The following is a 15,537-nucleotide window of genomic DNA, read 5'->3' on the forward strand; positions in this document are numbered from 1 at the left end:
AAGAAGAGCACCAGTCCCTCACCACACTGCTGAGCCACAGCGACCATGGTATAATGGCGTATCAAGCTGGCCACGAAGGGCAATGCACTGGGCCTCAGGTCCTTTATCACAGCCGACATGAATGCCCCAGTCAGGGCCTGTTCAAATGTTCTGCGGGCAGGCGTGTCTTGTGCCTTATAGCGGTGAGAGATGATGACATTGGGGATCCACTTCTCTGTGAAACTAATGGGGGTGAAAACCACACAATAAATGAGAGGATTACACATCCACAATGACAACATATTAACCTATCGCAGTGGCACTGACATTTTCTTGATGATGGGAAACCTAAAAATCATTTAATGTGCATCCATATAATATTTCAAGACAGCTCCATGTCCATCCTGACTTTAGTCTGCATACTTCAGATTATCTCTGCCATTCTGTTTCCTCTGCCTTCTTTCTTTGTCCCCTGCTGGTATTTTTGTTATTTACTGCAGCTGAAGGCAACTGGGCCGTGGTGTGATTGAGCAGCTGTTTTCTCCATGCTTGAGCTTGTGTTTTATAATGCCACACGCCAGGGGCAGACCTGATGGATCGCTTCATTTTATTATTGCCATTTGAAAAACTGCTCTTTGGAGGCGGAGGGAAGAGATGGGGTGAGGAGGTGGAGGGCGTGGGGCGAATGTGGCAGGCGGCTTTGTCGACACAATGTCAGATCAATTGCCCTTTACTCATGCAGGGGCATGCCACTCCAACGCCGAACTGTTCAGCAAAATTGGCATTTCAGGAATTTCTTTTCTACATTTACAGTGTTGAGGCAAAGAAAGATGGCTGGAAGATAACGAAGGGGGACACAGTGGGTGAGACAAAATCTTTCAGAGAGAAAGGAGGCGGCAAATCGAGACGTCTGAGGAAGCGGCAAGCACAGCCCCCCCAATCATAACTGACACACTTTCATCCCCACTGTATTTGTGTGCATGTGTGTAGTTACTGGAGCATAATGACAGGAGAATGTATGGGGAATGGTGTAGCATAAACAGACAGGGGCAAAGTCAATTAGCCAGTGCCCGGGGATCAATGATGGTAATGTGACTAACCCACCCGACAACCACCCCCATTTCCGTTCGTCTGTTCATGTATGTGTTTCCGCCTTCCAGTTAAGTCTGGAAGAGGGTGGGTGGCCTTCGAATGTGTAATTACCAACACCCGCTTTTGAGAGGGAAATAATGAAGCAGTGTGTTTGTGAAGACATGACGTAAGAGAGAGAAAGCAGGGCATGTCAGCAGGTGGTAAGACGGGATATAAGGCATTGTGTTTACAGACATGGCGCGGTAGGAGGGGTTGGGAGAGGGCAGGGAAAGTGGAACAGACACTAGCCATGGGATAGAGGTCAAATTCAAGCCGACTCAAATAAATGCAGAAGAAGTGGGGGGACTGATTAGAAACCTGGGTTTATTTTAAAAACTAAATTGTCACTATACTGCAGTTTGTGCAGATTTAGACTGCTATGGATCTACACAGAGCCTGGACCACAGCCCATGCCCCTGTAAGCATTTATACTGGTGTGTCAGCCAGAGGGTGCGCTAGACTTTTTTTGTTGTCTGTCATTTTGACTGACAGGGTCATCTATTTTTACCCGTCACTTTAATTCTTTAAATGATAATAATGCAATTCAGTAGCATTTAATTTTCATTAAAATTTCATTAACATTACATACTTTTTCAGTATTGACAGTATTGACTTTAAATGGTAGGGGGAAAAAAAGTTTGGGCTGCCGACACGTCTTGTCCGTACTCGGAGCGGGACTGCTAGCGCTAACAGCTCTTAGACGGTACCGTAGGGTTGAAGTGCTTCGGTGGTAAGCAAACTCTTATATTTTGAACAATTTGCACAAAAACTCATCAGTCCTAGCAACGTGCTTTCATCCGATTCCTCCATTTTGGTAGCCCTTAGCTGCATAGACATAGACACATATACATACATATTGTATATATGTCTATGGTTAGCCGAGCTCTGACGTGTGCATCAGTATAATCGGTGTACCAGGAAATCGTGCACTGATAAAAGTTCCGCAATGTTTGGAACGCAAACTGCAATTAGAGACAAGAGCCAATTAATAATGTCACTCGTCACCAAATGGTCAGGGGTGTGAATTGTCAAAATGACAGATGGCCATCAGATTTTTCCGTCACAGTTTTAAAAACAAAACGGTCAATGACGGAAAATATACGGTTAACGCGACCCCTGGTGTCAGCATCGTGCTGTAATTATGACACTAAAACGCTAGTCGGTAGCTAGCTAACTTCAAACAATGGCGACTGGAATTGAGCTAATAATGCTGAACAACAGTTACTTTCACTGAAACCCTGCAAGACGTCCGAGTAGACAGTGGGTAGGAGGCAGAAGGAGGGTGAATTTCTTTTGCTTATTTGGCCGCTGAGAAACATGGATGATAAAATATTAGAATAGTTATATATCTGGAGAAGTGCCCGTAAGGCTATGTCATGGTAGCTTCATTAATTGGGATAAAATTATACACTGAACGTTTGAAGACAAAAAAACATAACTCATCCAATAATATAGAACTAATAGAATGCATTGCAACTGAAATGACAACTCATTGAAAATAAGTTTCTCAATAATGTATAATAAATATAGAGACATATGCCAACTCAAACCCAGAATGTTTACTCACTTGGGATGTGACAGAAGCTGGTAGAGAGCATGCTTATTGTCATCCAGACTGGTCATGGCCACCAGGAAACACTTAATGACCTCCCAGGCCTGTCGTCTGTAGTAAGGCTCTGTGTTGGCACTCTTCAGGCAGTCCAGAGCCGTCTCTATCGCCTTAAAGGAAACACAACATGCTTATCTTCACCCTTTTCATTCTGAAATAACAAGTTTCTATGATGCCAAGTGCCAATCATTTTAAATGACCGATCCAAGACTTGCACTGCATTTTATACATATATGTGATTAATTGCACAGAGCGCCATCTGGCCGAGCAAAGGTCATTATCATTTCCACATTAACGGCTGACAAGCCAGAGCAGCCGGGCACTTAAAATGGAGAAAATGAACTAATTAATGCCACTCAGAACAGAGAGGAGAAGATGAGGAGCACACAAGAACTGAGGGAGGATGAGAGGAAGTAAGGTCACAGCATAACTGAATTGTAGACCTGTCAGGGTATTATGATATTAGGATATTTCTGTCAGGTCGGGGACTCTGACAAGTACTCTACTACTAGGTGTTAGATATATAAGTTCAAGGGGCAAACTTCTCAGAAAAGACAGCTTTGTCCTTGGGCTCTTCAAGAGTACCTGGGGTCACTACAAGGGAACAGGAAAATAACTTGAAAAACAAAATAAGCTGAAGAAATAGCAGTGCAGAAGAAAGATATAAATCTTAAATTCCACGAGTGTGTTTACATGCTGTATATCTTAAAATTATTTGCATCGATATTACTTGATTTCTCCGTCTACCGTACAGCGCTTCAAGCTGTCTTTCCCTAATGTGCAAACTGGCCGTATGGCTGCATTATGAGGCTGCTAGAGATTCATGCCTTCAGTTTGTGCATGTGGGTGTGCAGCATGTGACAGAGTGTGTGGGTCTGAAAGTGTGCTGCCTGCGCCCATGATGATGGCAAACACACAGACTGATAGCCAAGAAGAGGGAGCAGCCATTAGTGAGAGTAAATAATGCCGTCATGGTGGCCCAGACTAGATTGATGATTACTGACTGGGGATGAGGAGGAGAAACAAGAGATGAATTTAATTACCTGGAGGACACACACATCTCCTCACTCACTTTCTCTCTCACACAAACAACCCTGTGACAAAGATGTATTGCTCTCAGTGGAGAACAATAATGAGGAATATCAGGCTCTTTTATGTTTAATTATTTCTTTCTCAAACTAAAATACAAAAGAAAAAAAGGGTTTCCAAACTCATTCTGGACAATGTTACAAAGTCAACTCATCCCAAAACTTTGGGAAAACATCTGGCCAAAGTATAAGACGTCATCATATCTTACCTTCTCCATGGGAAGCTGTATGGAGGCTTTGCAGTCAGTGAATTCGGCTTTGATGCTGGGCCCCTGGACCTCAGTCACCACATAATGCAGCCTCTGAGACTCCTTCAGCATCTTCCTGTTGCTGCCACCAAACTTTCCCAACACCCGGTAGGCTACATGGGAGATGCTTTCCGCTGGATTACGCAGTGTGCGCCATAAAGCCTGGAGCACAGAGTAAGAAGGGGATAAAATATCAGTTTGGATGTTGAAAAGGAAATAACAGCATGAGGCGGATTAGTTTAAATCCACAAAATAATCACTCTGACGACTGATCACTTAAGTGATTACAAGACAGATATCAGCAATAATCACTATATGTCAGTATGTTTAAACATTTATAGAACCAAGATAAACCACGTCATAGAACTTGGTCTTGCAGGTATGAATGGCCCTAAACAGTCCATCTCTGTTGGTTCTTGAGATCCTATCCGCAGATATTGCTGTGCCCTCTTTTTACCACAAGAGGGCAACTGATTCAGAGTGAATAATTAAAGAGTTACATTTTTGGATATGTTACATACTCTTATTTTTTTTTGAGTACAATAAAAACTGCAAAGAAACACCTATTATTTGATCACTATGACAAGAAACAGCCCCTGACCTGCATGAGTTCAGCCCTGACAGGCTGGATGTGGTCGTAGAGGAAGTCCGGCTGCAGGTTGTCTACACACAGCTCCAGGGTGCGAAGGCCCTGGCTGACTAGAGTCTGAGAGCCGTTGAGGGCAGATACCAGCGGATCCATTAGCATGGGTAAGTAGGGTAGCAAGGAGCTCAGACGCACTGGCACTGTCAGACACAACTCTACAAACAGGTCCTTCATGTGCTGCTTGTGGAGACCACTCTGCAGCATGTTTAGACCTAATAGAAACAGGAAGGGGATTGGAAATTTGGCACAAATTTTAACAGTGGTCTTATATATGGTCTTATGTTTAGTTGAACGTAATGGTGCGTGTGTTTTTACCTTGCAGCAGGTTAGGTAGGAGGGGTAGGAACTCCTGGTAGAGTAGGTCATGGCTGCCTCCACCAATAGAACGGAAGAGAGCCCGGAGAAGCAGGAAGTAGTTGTACGGTTCCTTAGCCGACTGGGCCAGCTCCATGGAGCTGTTCACTATCTTATGGAGGTGGGGCTAAGGACAGAGGAACAATTTAATCAGTATGAAGTGGCAAGGATAGAGAAAATTAGCAGGCTCACACAAACATAACAACAAACAAAAAACACCAATCACCTTGAGCATCTGCTCATTCTCAGCAGCAAATAGTGACACTGAACCAAAGACAAGCTTGAAAAGCTTGAGGTAGAGGTTTGAGAGCTCAACGTTGGAGCCCATCTCCGGCAGTCTTTCAAGAAGATACTCTACTAAGATGGTGGCAAATAGAGCAGATGTTGACAGGTTGGCCAGGAAAGAATTTGCCACAATCTGAAAAACATTAAGAAGAAAACAAAGCAATTTAGTCTAAATACATTATACTCAGTATCCTAATGTATTGACTTCTAAAATTGAGAAAATAATGTACCTGCAGTGCGTAGTTCTTGGAGATTCTCTCCACCATGTACGGCACAGTAGTCTGAAAGATCTCCTTGAATGTGAGGGGGTTCATCATGGTGAAGACCCCAGCAAAGTGCTCCAGGACTTCTTTCTCCTCCTTCATGCGTACCGTCTGGCAATTGGCCACTCTGATGTACGTCTGCTGGTTATTGGCGACCTGGACCTGGAGACGTCAGGAGAAACATGAAACCTATTACACTAGGCTGCTGACACCAAAACCCTTTTGTTGTTCAAAACCAAAACCCTTATTAAATATTTTAGACAAGCAACTGTAAAACTTCTATCAGTGCAGTTAGTTTGTTCTTTAGTTGTACCTGGTAAATGTCCAAAGCCTGCATGGCATATTTGACAAGCTTAATGTAGATTTGAGTCTCCTTTGGCTGGAGCTGTTTGTTAGGAATGAACTGAGCCTCTGAAAGCAGAAAGAAAAAGTTCATCATTACATGTAGACAAGACCAAGATTTATAAAATGATATACTCTTCAATTTCCTTAACAACAAACTGGTACATATGCATAAAAATTTGAAGTGCCTAATAGCACAAAAGTTCTACAAACGTGATCAGTGGTAGATGAATTCAAATCCAATAACTCAGAACCTAAATTATGACTTAAAATCTCCTCTCACCTCCAGGCGCCTTGCAAGACGTGATGCCCCAAGTAATCGTCTTCACTCCGCACACCAAGGTCTTGACCAAGCTGCGGCAGTCTGACACTTGAAACGTCTGCTTGTCTTCCTTCTCGCCGGGTCGGTCGAAGGAAGTTCCTGCTGTTGGAGGTGCAGCAGCGACCGGCGTTGGAGGAGCAGGGGGTGGAATGGCGGGGGTGGTTGATGGAGTGGGCGTGGCTGGTACCCCAGGTAACGCCCCTGGGTCAACCATACCCATCTCTGACTGAGGCTTGCATTTCTTGAAGATGGAGACAAGCTGGTAGCGCGCAATGGTGTGAAACTTCAGCACAAACACCTGTTTTAAAAGATTAAAATAAAACATTAATATCCGGGTAAAAATACAGCAACAGCTACTCTTCTACTGAACCCAGGTCCTACTTCCTACCTCCAGCATCCTCATCAGGATGTCGCGTCCATTGCCATTTTCCTGCTCTGACTTTGAGCGGATGCAGTCTACCAGGTTGAGTAGCAGCTTGCAGGACATGGTCTGGATGTTACTGGGAAGCGACTCGTCATCAATGTTCTTGGCGAAGAGCTGCACAGCTAGGGATAAATCTGTCAGGGGCAAGTTCTGTCGAACGTGGTGGACCAGGTCTGCTAGAGTGCTGTAGGCCAAGGGTCTGGAAAGAAGGACAGACATATACAGTAACTGTGACATTTAGAGGAGAAAAATAATCCCATTTCATTGCTAAATTGTAGTGAAAACTGAAAAGACTGCCAGTGGAATGGAAAAACTTCACAGATATGGAAAGCAGGTTTGGGATGAGGAAGAAAGAGAGAGAAAAGGTGAGCTAATGAGTGACACTGATAGTCCTGCCAGATCCCATCCAACTTCCTTGTTTCCAATGAAGTACTAATGTATAATGACAGCTATTTTGTTGATGGGGCGAGCTAGTTTGGCAACTGAGGATGGTCGAGGAGATTTTGAAACAGAACTAAGAGAGGACGCGCAGGCAGCCTGCCCTCTAGAGAAGCGAGTGTACATGACAACTTGACAGGGCGATCTGTGCTGCAGTGTTGTTCTCAGCTTCCCTGAGAATTTGTGCAGCACTGAGAACTGCCTGATTAATATGCTAGGACACTTGACATGCACCTGGCTGAGAAATCATCGATGAGTGAGAGTGTGTGTGTGAGAGAGAGAGTGTGTGTGTGTGTGTGTGTGTGAGAGATGGAGAGAGTGAGAGAGAGACGTCTGACACTGAGGAATTCTAATGATCGTGACTACACATACAGAGAACTTACCTAAGAGTCTCTCGAGCAGTGTAGCCAGAACCAATCAGGATGGATTCATCAAAAAGTTTGTCCATGCAGGGGATAAACTCTGAAAGAAATGCATATTCTAATGATTTCAAGTGGTTCAATGTGCTTCAGAGAGAAGTGTGCAGACAAAGGGAAAATTGGGGAAAATCTGAATAGGTAGGTTCAAGAGTGAGTGAAATTTCATTAGCAATAACACCTACTGAATACATGCAAAATCTGTAAATAAAAAAAAGAGTAATTTTAGTTTATTTAATATTTTAAATATAGCCGTGTGCCTTTGTCTGCTTTGGCAGCAATAGAATGACTAACATCCAAACACCTACACTTTATTGTGTGTCCTGAGTTTTCTCAGTTCTCTGCAACTACTGAGTGTCAAATCTCTTGCAGAAATAAGCTGAATCACTGAAAACGGTTTGAGCCACTGACTCAGAAGTAACACAGAAAATCATCCAAAATGTGTATTATTGTCTCGATATTTCAGTGATGGATGGTTGAGCTTTCAATCCATTCAGTCGCACTTTTCACCTCTCAGTCACCAAATCAAAATGAGGTTCTGGAGCCGTGGTTTGACAGCTATTAAAAATGTTATTTCTGAAGTGTGACATTGCAAGAAGCTACTATAGACTAAATGTATTAAATGAGCCTCAAAAATTCTTTAGCTTTCACTGAGGAGGTAAAAAAGTTTCTCTTCTCATTATCTTGTGCCACGCTAGCTTATTTGCATTTGTGTGTGTGTGTGTGTGTGTGTGTGTGTGTGTGTGTACGTACGGCTGCGGAGGTCAGTTGTGAGGATGTGCTTGGCTGCAATGAGCAGTTCCTTGCGGAGGTGAGCGGTCTCGGAGGGACAGTTGGTCAGCAGCTGTAGCATGCCCTTCACCATCTGTGGAGAGTACTTTCCTACCAGGTCCTGACAGGGAGGAGAAGCAGACAATGATTAATGATTAGGATTTCTGAAATTACTGTATTCTGGGGCCAGTTGTGCACCCCTAAAATGGCTCATACAAAGGTCAGTAACAATACAAGCCATATGCCGTATATTTCATAAAGTCTATAAGGGCTTAAAAACGAACGTCATACTAATAGAATTCTCCTAAGCGGGTTCTTTCTATGGTTTTATCAGTGTTTTTTGATGTCTGTTCCTACTGCCTTGGTTTTTATTGTCTTTCACACTGCTTCTTGTTAATATACACACTGTTATTAAAGCTGGAGGCAGCATCAGAGTAAGCTTTGTGTGCCATTAATTCTTGTTCGGTGTGAAAACCAAAACAGTAAACTTTAAGTCTTAATTTAATTTTCAAAGTCTAACTTTATCTCTGTTCTTCTTTCCTACTAGTGAGTAAATTATTTTACACTGTTTCCTGCCAATCACCTGACACCCACAAGCAGAAATGAAATATAGAAAATTCTTTAGAAAAAAAATCCTTTTTAATATGTTTTCTTCATTACACAGTCAGAGGATTTTCAGCTGGTATTCAAAATTTGATGCTGCAATTTAAAATTTTATCAGCATTAAAAAATTCTTCTGGTATACCTGGTAGATCCGAATGATGTAGGCCAGAAATGACAGAGTCTTGATCTGGGCTGCGATGAAGTCTGCATAAAGCTCCTTGTTGTAAAGCTTATGTTGCCTACAAAGGAAAAAATTAACATACAAATACCATTTAGTCCCATCAAAGGCAATAATGATGCTGTGTTCCTGCAGCAGTGGCAATTACACAGGTTGAAATCGTTGGTGCACATGCAGGATTTAATTCTACATGGGTGACTTGTTTGTTTGCGTCACAGCGGTTACTGAATGTAGAGAACACTCTCGTTATACCTGCCAGAGACGGCCGAGGTATTTTTTCTAAATTAACTCTGCTCCATTTCCTTCCCGTTTGGAATCCTTAACACAAACCCCCCCTTCCTTCCCTAAGAGGTTTCACCTCCTGCTAAGCCAATTTTAACTTCCCCAAATGGATTTTAACTCTGGCTTGGCAGGTAAAGTGCCAGGCGGCATCACCATCAACTTAGCGAAAGAGATGGAGAAGGGCTGCGGGGGGAGGGGGGGGGGGGTCAATTCTCTTAAAAGTGGCCAAACCCATTTCAGTGAAAATTTGTTACAGGCACATTCAAACTCACACGCTCATAACTTTGCACGGACACACAGATGTATTTTACCTGGCCTGTGGAGTCACCTGGAGCATGATGGTGTTCATGATGAGGGGTACGAACTCTGACACCACATTGTGAATGTTTAGCTTGTATAGCTGTGGGAACAAAACAGACACACAACTTCTGTTAATTAAAAAAATATGTATTCGCGCATTACAGCCGACAGGATTCATGCCAAAAGAGATTTCTATGTGGCCCAGAAGCCAGCCTGAACTTCCCCTGAACACAACATTTCTGTGGTGGGAAGTTGGTCTATTAGTCACTCTGTAGGGAACCGATTATACGCAAAGATCTACTGAGCAAACAAAATAGGAAATATACCAACTCTGTTTATTTAAAACTGCAAATGAGTTGTGTGTTTATAAAGACAAGGAATTTTAAGTGCATCTTTTAAGAGTATTTACATTTACGCAAGAGACTATTTAATATTCTTTTTTACCATCTTACTGAACTGTGTTATCAGATTTTCGCATGTAGACAAATGAGTATTTATAGACAAGCCCAAGAGGATTTAACTGACCTGATACATCAGCACCACTATGATCGGAAGCTCTGCCAGCACCTTGAGAGACAATGACCCCCGTGGGATGATGGTGTGCTTGAAGCAGAAAAGGAAAATCATATTAGTAATGTAGACTGAGCAACGTAACCACTGCACACAAAAACAGGCAAAAACATATGAACAACAAGTCTGTACAGTGAAGAGCAAATCTCAGTTTTAGCAAAAGAATCTTGACATTAAATTACAGCATCAGCATGAAATTTACATGGTTTATTAATGTTTAGGTTTCCCAGAGCAGAAGACTGTTTCTTATTGTTTTTATCATAATACGTATAGATCACTGAATGGTTATGTTTATACATATATGAAACAGGCCACTGCTGTAAAAGAGCACTATGTGTTTCCAGTGTCTCGTGTATTTAAGTGTAACTTGTTATCACTCCCGTAATAACATCACAACAGTACTCAACTACCATCTGCTGGTTCCAGACAGTACTGCACAGGGTCAACGGGGTGGAGATATACACTGCTGAGTTTGCTTACCGTTCGTGTTTCACTGTCTTCCCTCTCAGGTGCAGTCTTAACCAACACCGATGTGATCATCCCCACCATCTCTGGTGAAGGAACTGTGTTCTCTGCGATGACCTGTGGATTCTCAAAGTATCTGGTCTGGAGAAAGTAAAATATACCGTATCAGAACAAAAGAAGAAAACTGGACGAAGAAAGGCAGTGAGGGGAAGACAATGGCAAGCTTAAAAGTGCTTCCAGAGAAAACTTTGACAAATTGGAACCAACAAAAAAAAAAGCCACCTGCTGTGGTAGTTGTACTTACAACAACTTTAGGAAGGTCTTTGTAAATCTGCTTCACAAAGTCCAGAAAGTGGTGAATCTGTGAAGAAAAAACATAATGATTGAATTACAAACCTATTTCTGCCCCTATTGTTTGTCATTCAGGACTTTCTCACCTAAAAATGTATATTTAATTGATCGTATTTTATTGGTAATTGCATACTGCCGCGGATGAGGCATTAGTCACGAGTTATGAAAGTGTAATGCACTTCACCTCTCAGAAATATTTAGAAAATGCTACCTTTAAAACGTACACTAACTATACTGTAAAATAATTCCAATGCATTCATTTTCATTCATTCATGGACTTTCTTAAACTGACAACTAGTCTCTGACACGTTTTAGTTAAGGACACCCTTAATCAATATCACTTTCGCAACATTTTTAATACACTTTTTTTAAATAACAAGACCGAGAGACTCACCTCCTGAGAGATTGGAGGTCGGAACTGTTTGTGCAGCTCAATAATGATTCGCAGACATATCAGCACATTTTCCTCACTTTCAATCTAGAAAAATAAATGAGGGAAGAAGACGAATGAGAAATAACTCCTGTCTAGACACATGAAACTGACTCCATATTGAGTTGTAGATACCAAATATCAACATCCAATACATTTGTGCCACAGCTGTCAACCCCAACTAATTTGAAGGCGCTTAATATTAAATGAACAAACTTTCAATAATTAAACTTCCAAAACTCATTAGTTATCGGGTAATAAGGCAAAGTCAACTACTATAATTAAAAATGCTCTCATGCTTCAAGTTTATGAATGATCCAAACCATAAAATTTAAAATGTTGTACTGAGAATTGGACTCATACCTCCAAGAAGCGGAACATCACTGACAGAATGTTCTTGGTGTGTGGACGAAGATGTTCGTTTGTTGGAATGCGGTGGATGATTTCCAGGACTAGTTTCCTCAATTGCTGAAGGAACAGAGGATATTTTAAGTGAATAAACCAGCCCTGCATGCAATCGTATGATTTAATACACTCCAGTCGCATTGATTTATTTCCGGGGATGTGTTGTGATGAATTTCAGTCACTTATAATAATACAACATGACAGATTGTGAATGACATACGGGTGTAATGGTCTACAGTCTACAGACAGTTGGTGAACACTGATGAACAGATAACAATTGATGAGTGCACTCGTCTGTTGCCACGTACCTGTGTAGGTTTTTCTTGAAGAAATTGAACCTCTCCATCCTGAAGAAATGTGAGGAAGCGAGGAATGATGTGTTCCAGGAAGGTGGAGTACTGAGGTGAAGACGTCACATTCTGAAACAGACAAGTCCAAGATAAATGCAAACTCAAACACAAATGTTTCAGTGTTGTGTTTATTTGTTTCTGCATGCTAAATTACTTCACTGGACAAGAAATGTCTAATATTTTTCTGAAGTTCCAACAGTCGCTAATTATTATTTTTTTTCCTCCAGAAGTACACTTAAGTGGGATCCATAAAACTTTTAAGAATCCATCATAATCCATCGGCAGGGACACAGTAAATGAATCCACTCCATCACACACTGAAAACATTCATCAGCCTCACCTCAAAGTTCTCGCTGACCTCCTGCATCATCTTCAGCTTAGTTTCATCAGCTGGAAGTTGAAGGACAGAGTGTCGCCATTAATCACACATACTAATGATACAGTTCCGTTTTTCATGGCCGTCATAATGCGCTCAGCAGGGGCTCTCAGATCTTATCAGTTTTACTTTCAGCGTCCAGACTGATCAAAAGGTACATCAAGAAACAAACACTCAAACACACACACACACTCACAAACACAGCGCTCTCCCACACACTCGTACCTTTGGCTGGACTAAAGCATATCGCCCTCATCACATAGCCCATGCTAAGCACAAGTTACTCATCTGAAGCATCATTCAGTTAGCTGAATCTAAGCAGGAGAACATTCAATGCAATAACTAGGTGCACCTAATAATAATTAACAAGCACGACTAATTTAACTATTTAAATTAAACCAAGAAATATTACAACTATTAATTTTATAAGAATCAATTCATTCATATTTACATTAACTCTTACTGAACACAGGACTAAATTATTTAAAGGTTTTAAGAATTGACACCCAATCTGGATATGTTGGTAAATTGCATTTACATCAGTCCATACTGTATTTGAACTCTTCCTCAGGTGCTGTGAAATGGACAACTGTTCTAAATCACTGCAAGTAAGTAAACTCATCTATGACTGCTATTGGATAAAGTTTGCTAAAAATAATATCAACCCTATAAAAGGTGTATCTTTTTAATGTAGAACAACAAATAATTTAATTATAAAACATGAATTTGTATAAATTTGACTGAATACATTTCTCTGAAACAGCATAGTTTTAGGACAATCTTCAGACATCGACACTACACTACACATGGAGGTCTATTAACTTACGTGTGTTGGTGTCTGTGAGTGCTGCCACAAACTGCAGGTACTTCTTCATTAGAGTGGTCTGGTCGACCACAGTGGGGCTGGGCGCGGGTACAAAAGCCATGATGGCAACAGGGACAGACTGGGATACAGTCTGCACAGACCTGTGTGATCACTGTAGTCTCATGTACACTGTATAAATGACAGGAGATAAGACACTAGTTAACAAGGCAGAGCGTAGTCGTTAATCTCAAGGGAAAAAAAAAAAAAATATATATATATATATATATATGCCTAAAATTCTGAGTTGTTTCGGGAAACTTGCAGGGTATCACAAACAAGCCCCGGTAACACCACAAACAACATGCCGACATGGGCGCACAGTGATGACATCATAAAAAGCGTCAGCTAGCACAATTTTTGTGCAGTCCGGTGGTATTTAAAAATTAAAAGCGAGGTTTTGGACTTAAATAGACACCATTCTATTTTTAAGATGTCGTACACACTTACGAACCCGCTCAACAAAGAGAAACGGCTTATATATAATAATTATGCACAACACATTGGCAACCATTAGCTAATAAGCTAGCTTTCCCAAAGAAAGAAAGCGCTCGCGCATCACCTAAAATAAAACTCTATTTAACACAAACTAAACGTGGAGCAGAGGGAGAAACCACCTTGGTTCATGTAAAAATCGGTTTAAATGTCATTCGCATACAACAAGCTCTGGAAAACCCCTGATATTTACTAAAAGTTAATAAGACAAAGCCAACCGTTAGCACTTACCCAGCGCCACAGACAGGAAACTGTCGGTCTTCTCTATCCGCCGCGCTCGCGCTGCCGTTTGTGCCCAAGCCGCGATGTGTGATATTCCTCCGCGTACTGTGTATCATATCTTCCATGTAAACCCCCAAATACAATGTAACAAAGTTTGGTTGATACGAATACACGCCAAAAGCGACATAGTTGACGTTTAGCTATGTAAAAGTAGATTTTACTAGTCGCAAACCTTTCTTCTAGTGCCGGCGGAAGGCTACACAGAACAGACGATGGCTATAAGACCATCATTTTCGATGGTCTTCTGGCTCCGCAGCGGAGGAAGTAAGTTGGTGGTAATATATGGTCTCTGCATGGCGGTAAAGCCATTTAGAGAAGTGCACACTATTTTAATATTAGAGATATAGAGATTGCAATTTTGCACAGACAGTATGTGCAGTTAATTGCTTATGTGCTAGAGAAGTATATTTGCTAAGATAACCAGCAGTTTAGGGAAGAGATTTACACACAAACTTGAAAATTTCATTAATAAAGCATACTGTTTAAATGGTATGCAGGTAAAAGTTCTAGCAAATTGCTTTATTAAAAGAACACAGCAATATTATATATAGATTGCCATAATAAGACGAGTCTGCAGTTGTATTTTATCCCAGATAAATAATGTTTTTACAACAAACAATCCATCTGGTGTAACTATATTTGTTTACAATGACTGCAGGTGCAGTTATTCTCCTCCAGCAGCTGAACTAAATAAAATATCTCTATAAATATGACCAAGAGGGATATTTTATAACATGGAAAGTAAAAAGATTGCTATTCATTGCTTATAAGTGATGTACAAGCGATTACACTGGATGATGATATTGAAAAGATATACAAAGATTAATTCACCGTGTCTTCATACTCTTACATTGATTAGTGCTGGGCTTTTTAACCACAAGATGGCAGCCAAGGTGATCTGAGGTGATCAGTGCCCAAGGTAAAACAAATGGAATATTAAATTTTACAATACAACAACAACAAATAATAAAAATTATAAAACATTAAGTCATTTCCTTTCTTGGACTGGCCAGCTTGGGTCATGTGACTCCTTTATTTGCAGGGTAACATGGGAAAGTGCTAGAGGAAAGATGTGGATCATTTAGTAGAGGTAAGCCAGCTAGTGTAGTAGTGTCTGTGCGTGTGTGCTTAATAATTTTATTAAGATATAAATAAGGGTCTTTTAGTGGAATCTACATAAATATTAAAATGAACTAATGAGTTACTTGTTTTTTTGTGTTTTTATTTTGTGTTAATTTGACAAGTTGTAGATTTTGTAATGGCTGTATCCTT

At 41.1% G+C, this 15,537-nt stretch overlaps 1 protein-coding gene across 3 annotated transcripts in view; it reads right to left on the reverse strand.

Moving 5' to 3' along the window:
• trrap (transformation/transcription domain-associated protein) overlaps window positions 1-14,233 on the reverse strand; it is a 75,356-nt gene extending 61,123 nt beyond the window's left edge. For 2 of the 3 annotated variants that reach the window (XM_084568058.1, XM_084568056.1), the window contains exons 1-23: window positions 14,215-14,233; window positions 13,453-13,620; window positions 12,591-12,640; window positions 12,209-12,319; window positions 11,859-11,963; window positions 11,460-11,543; window positions 11,019-11,075; window positions 10,730-10,855; window positions 10,205-10,282; window positions 9,691-9,779; window positions 9,062-9,158; window positions 8,299-8,437; window positions 7,513-7,591; window positions 6,656-6,890; window positions 6,229-6,565; window positions 5,917-6,014; window positions 5,571-5,765; window positions 5,282-5,473; window positions 5,017-5,182; window positions 4,657-4,913; window positions 4,017-4,217; window positions 2,678-2,829; window positions 23-222 (exon numbers count right to left, since the gene is read on the reverse strand). In XM_084568058.1, coding sequence (XP_084424184.1) covers window positions 23-222; window positions 2,678-2,829; window positions 4,017-4,217; window positions 4,657-4,913; window positions 5,017-5,182; window positions 5,282-5,473; window positions 5,571-5,765; window positions 5,917-6,014; window positions 6,229-6,565; window positions 6,656-6,890; window positions 7,513-7,591; window positions 8,299-8,437; window positions 9,062-9,158; window positions 9,691-9,779; window positions 10,205-10,282; window positions 10,730-10,855; window positions 11,019-11,075; window positions 11,460-11,543; window positions 11,859-11,963; window positions 12,209-12,319; window positions 12,591-12,640; window positions 13,453-13,552 — 3,148 coding nt within the window. In that variant the 5' untranslated portion in view covers window positions 13,553-13,620; window positions 14,215-14,233. Of the gene's footprint in view, window positions 1-22; window positions 223-2,677; window positions 2,830-4,016; window positions 4,218-4,656; window positions 4,914-5,016; window positions 5,183-5,281; window positions 5,474-5,570; window positions 5,766-5,916; window positions 6,015-6,228; window positions 6,566-6,655; window positions 6,891-7,512; window positions 7,592-8,298; window positions 8,438-9,061; window positions 9,159-9,690; window positions 9,780-10,204; window positions 10,283-10,729; window positions 10,856-11,018; window positions 11,076-11,459; window positions 11,544-11,858; window positions 11,964-12,208; window positions 12,320-12,590; window positions 12,641-13,452; window positions 14,185-14,214 lie in introns of those variants that run through there. The other variant, XM_084568057.1, reaches the window with a different exon arrangement.
• Between the last annotated feature and the right edge of the window lie 1,304 nt (window positions 14,234-15,537).

Source organism: Chelon labrosus, assembly GCF_963514085.1.
Source record: "Chelon labrosus genome assembly, chromosome: 19".
Lineage (NCBI taxonomy): Eukaryota > Metazoa > Chordata > Actinopteri > Mugiliformes > Mugilidae > Chelon > Chelon labrosus.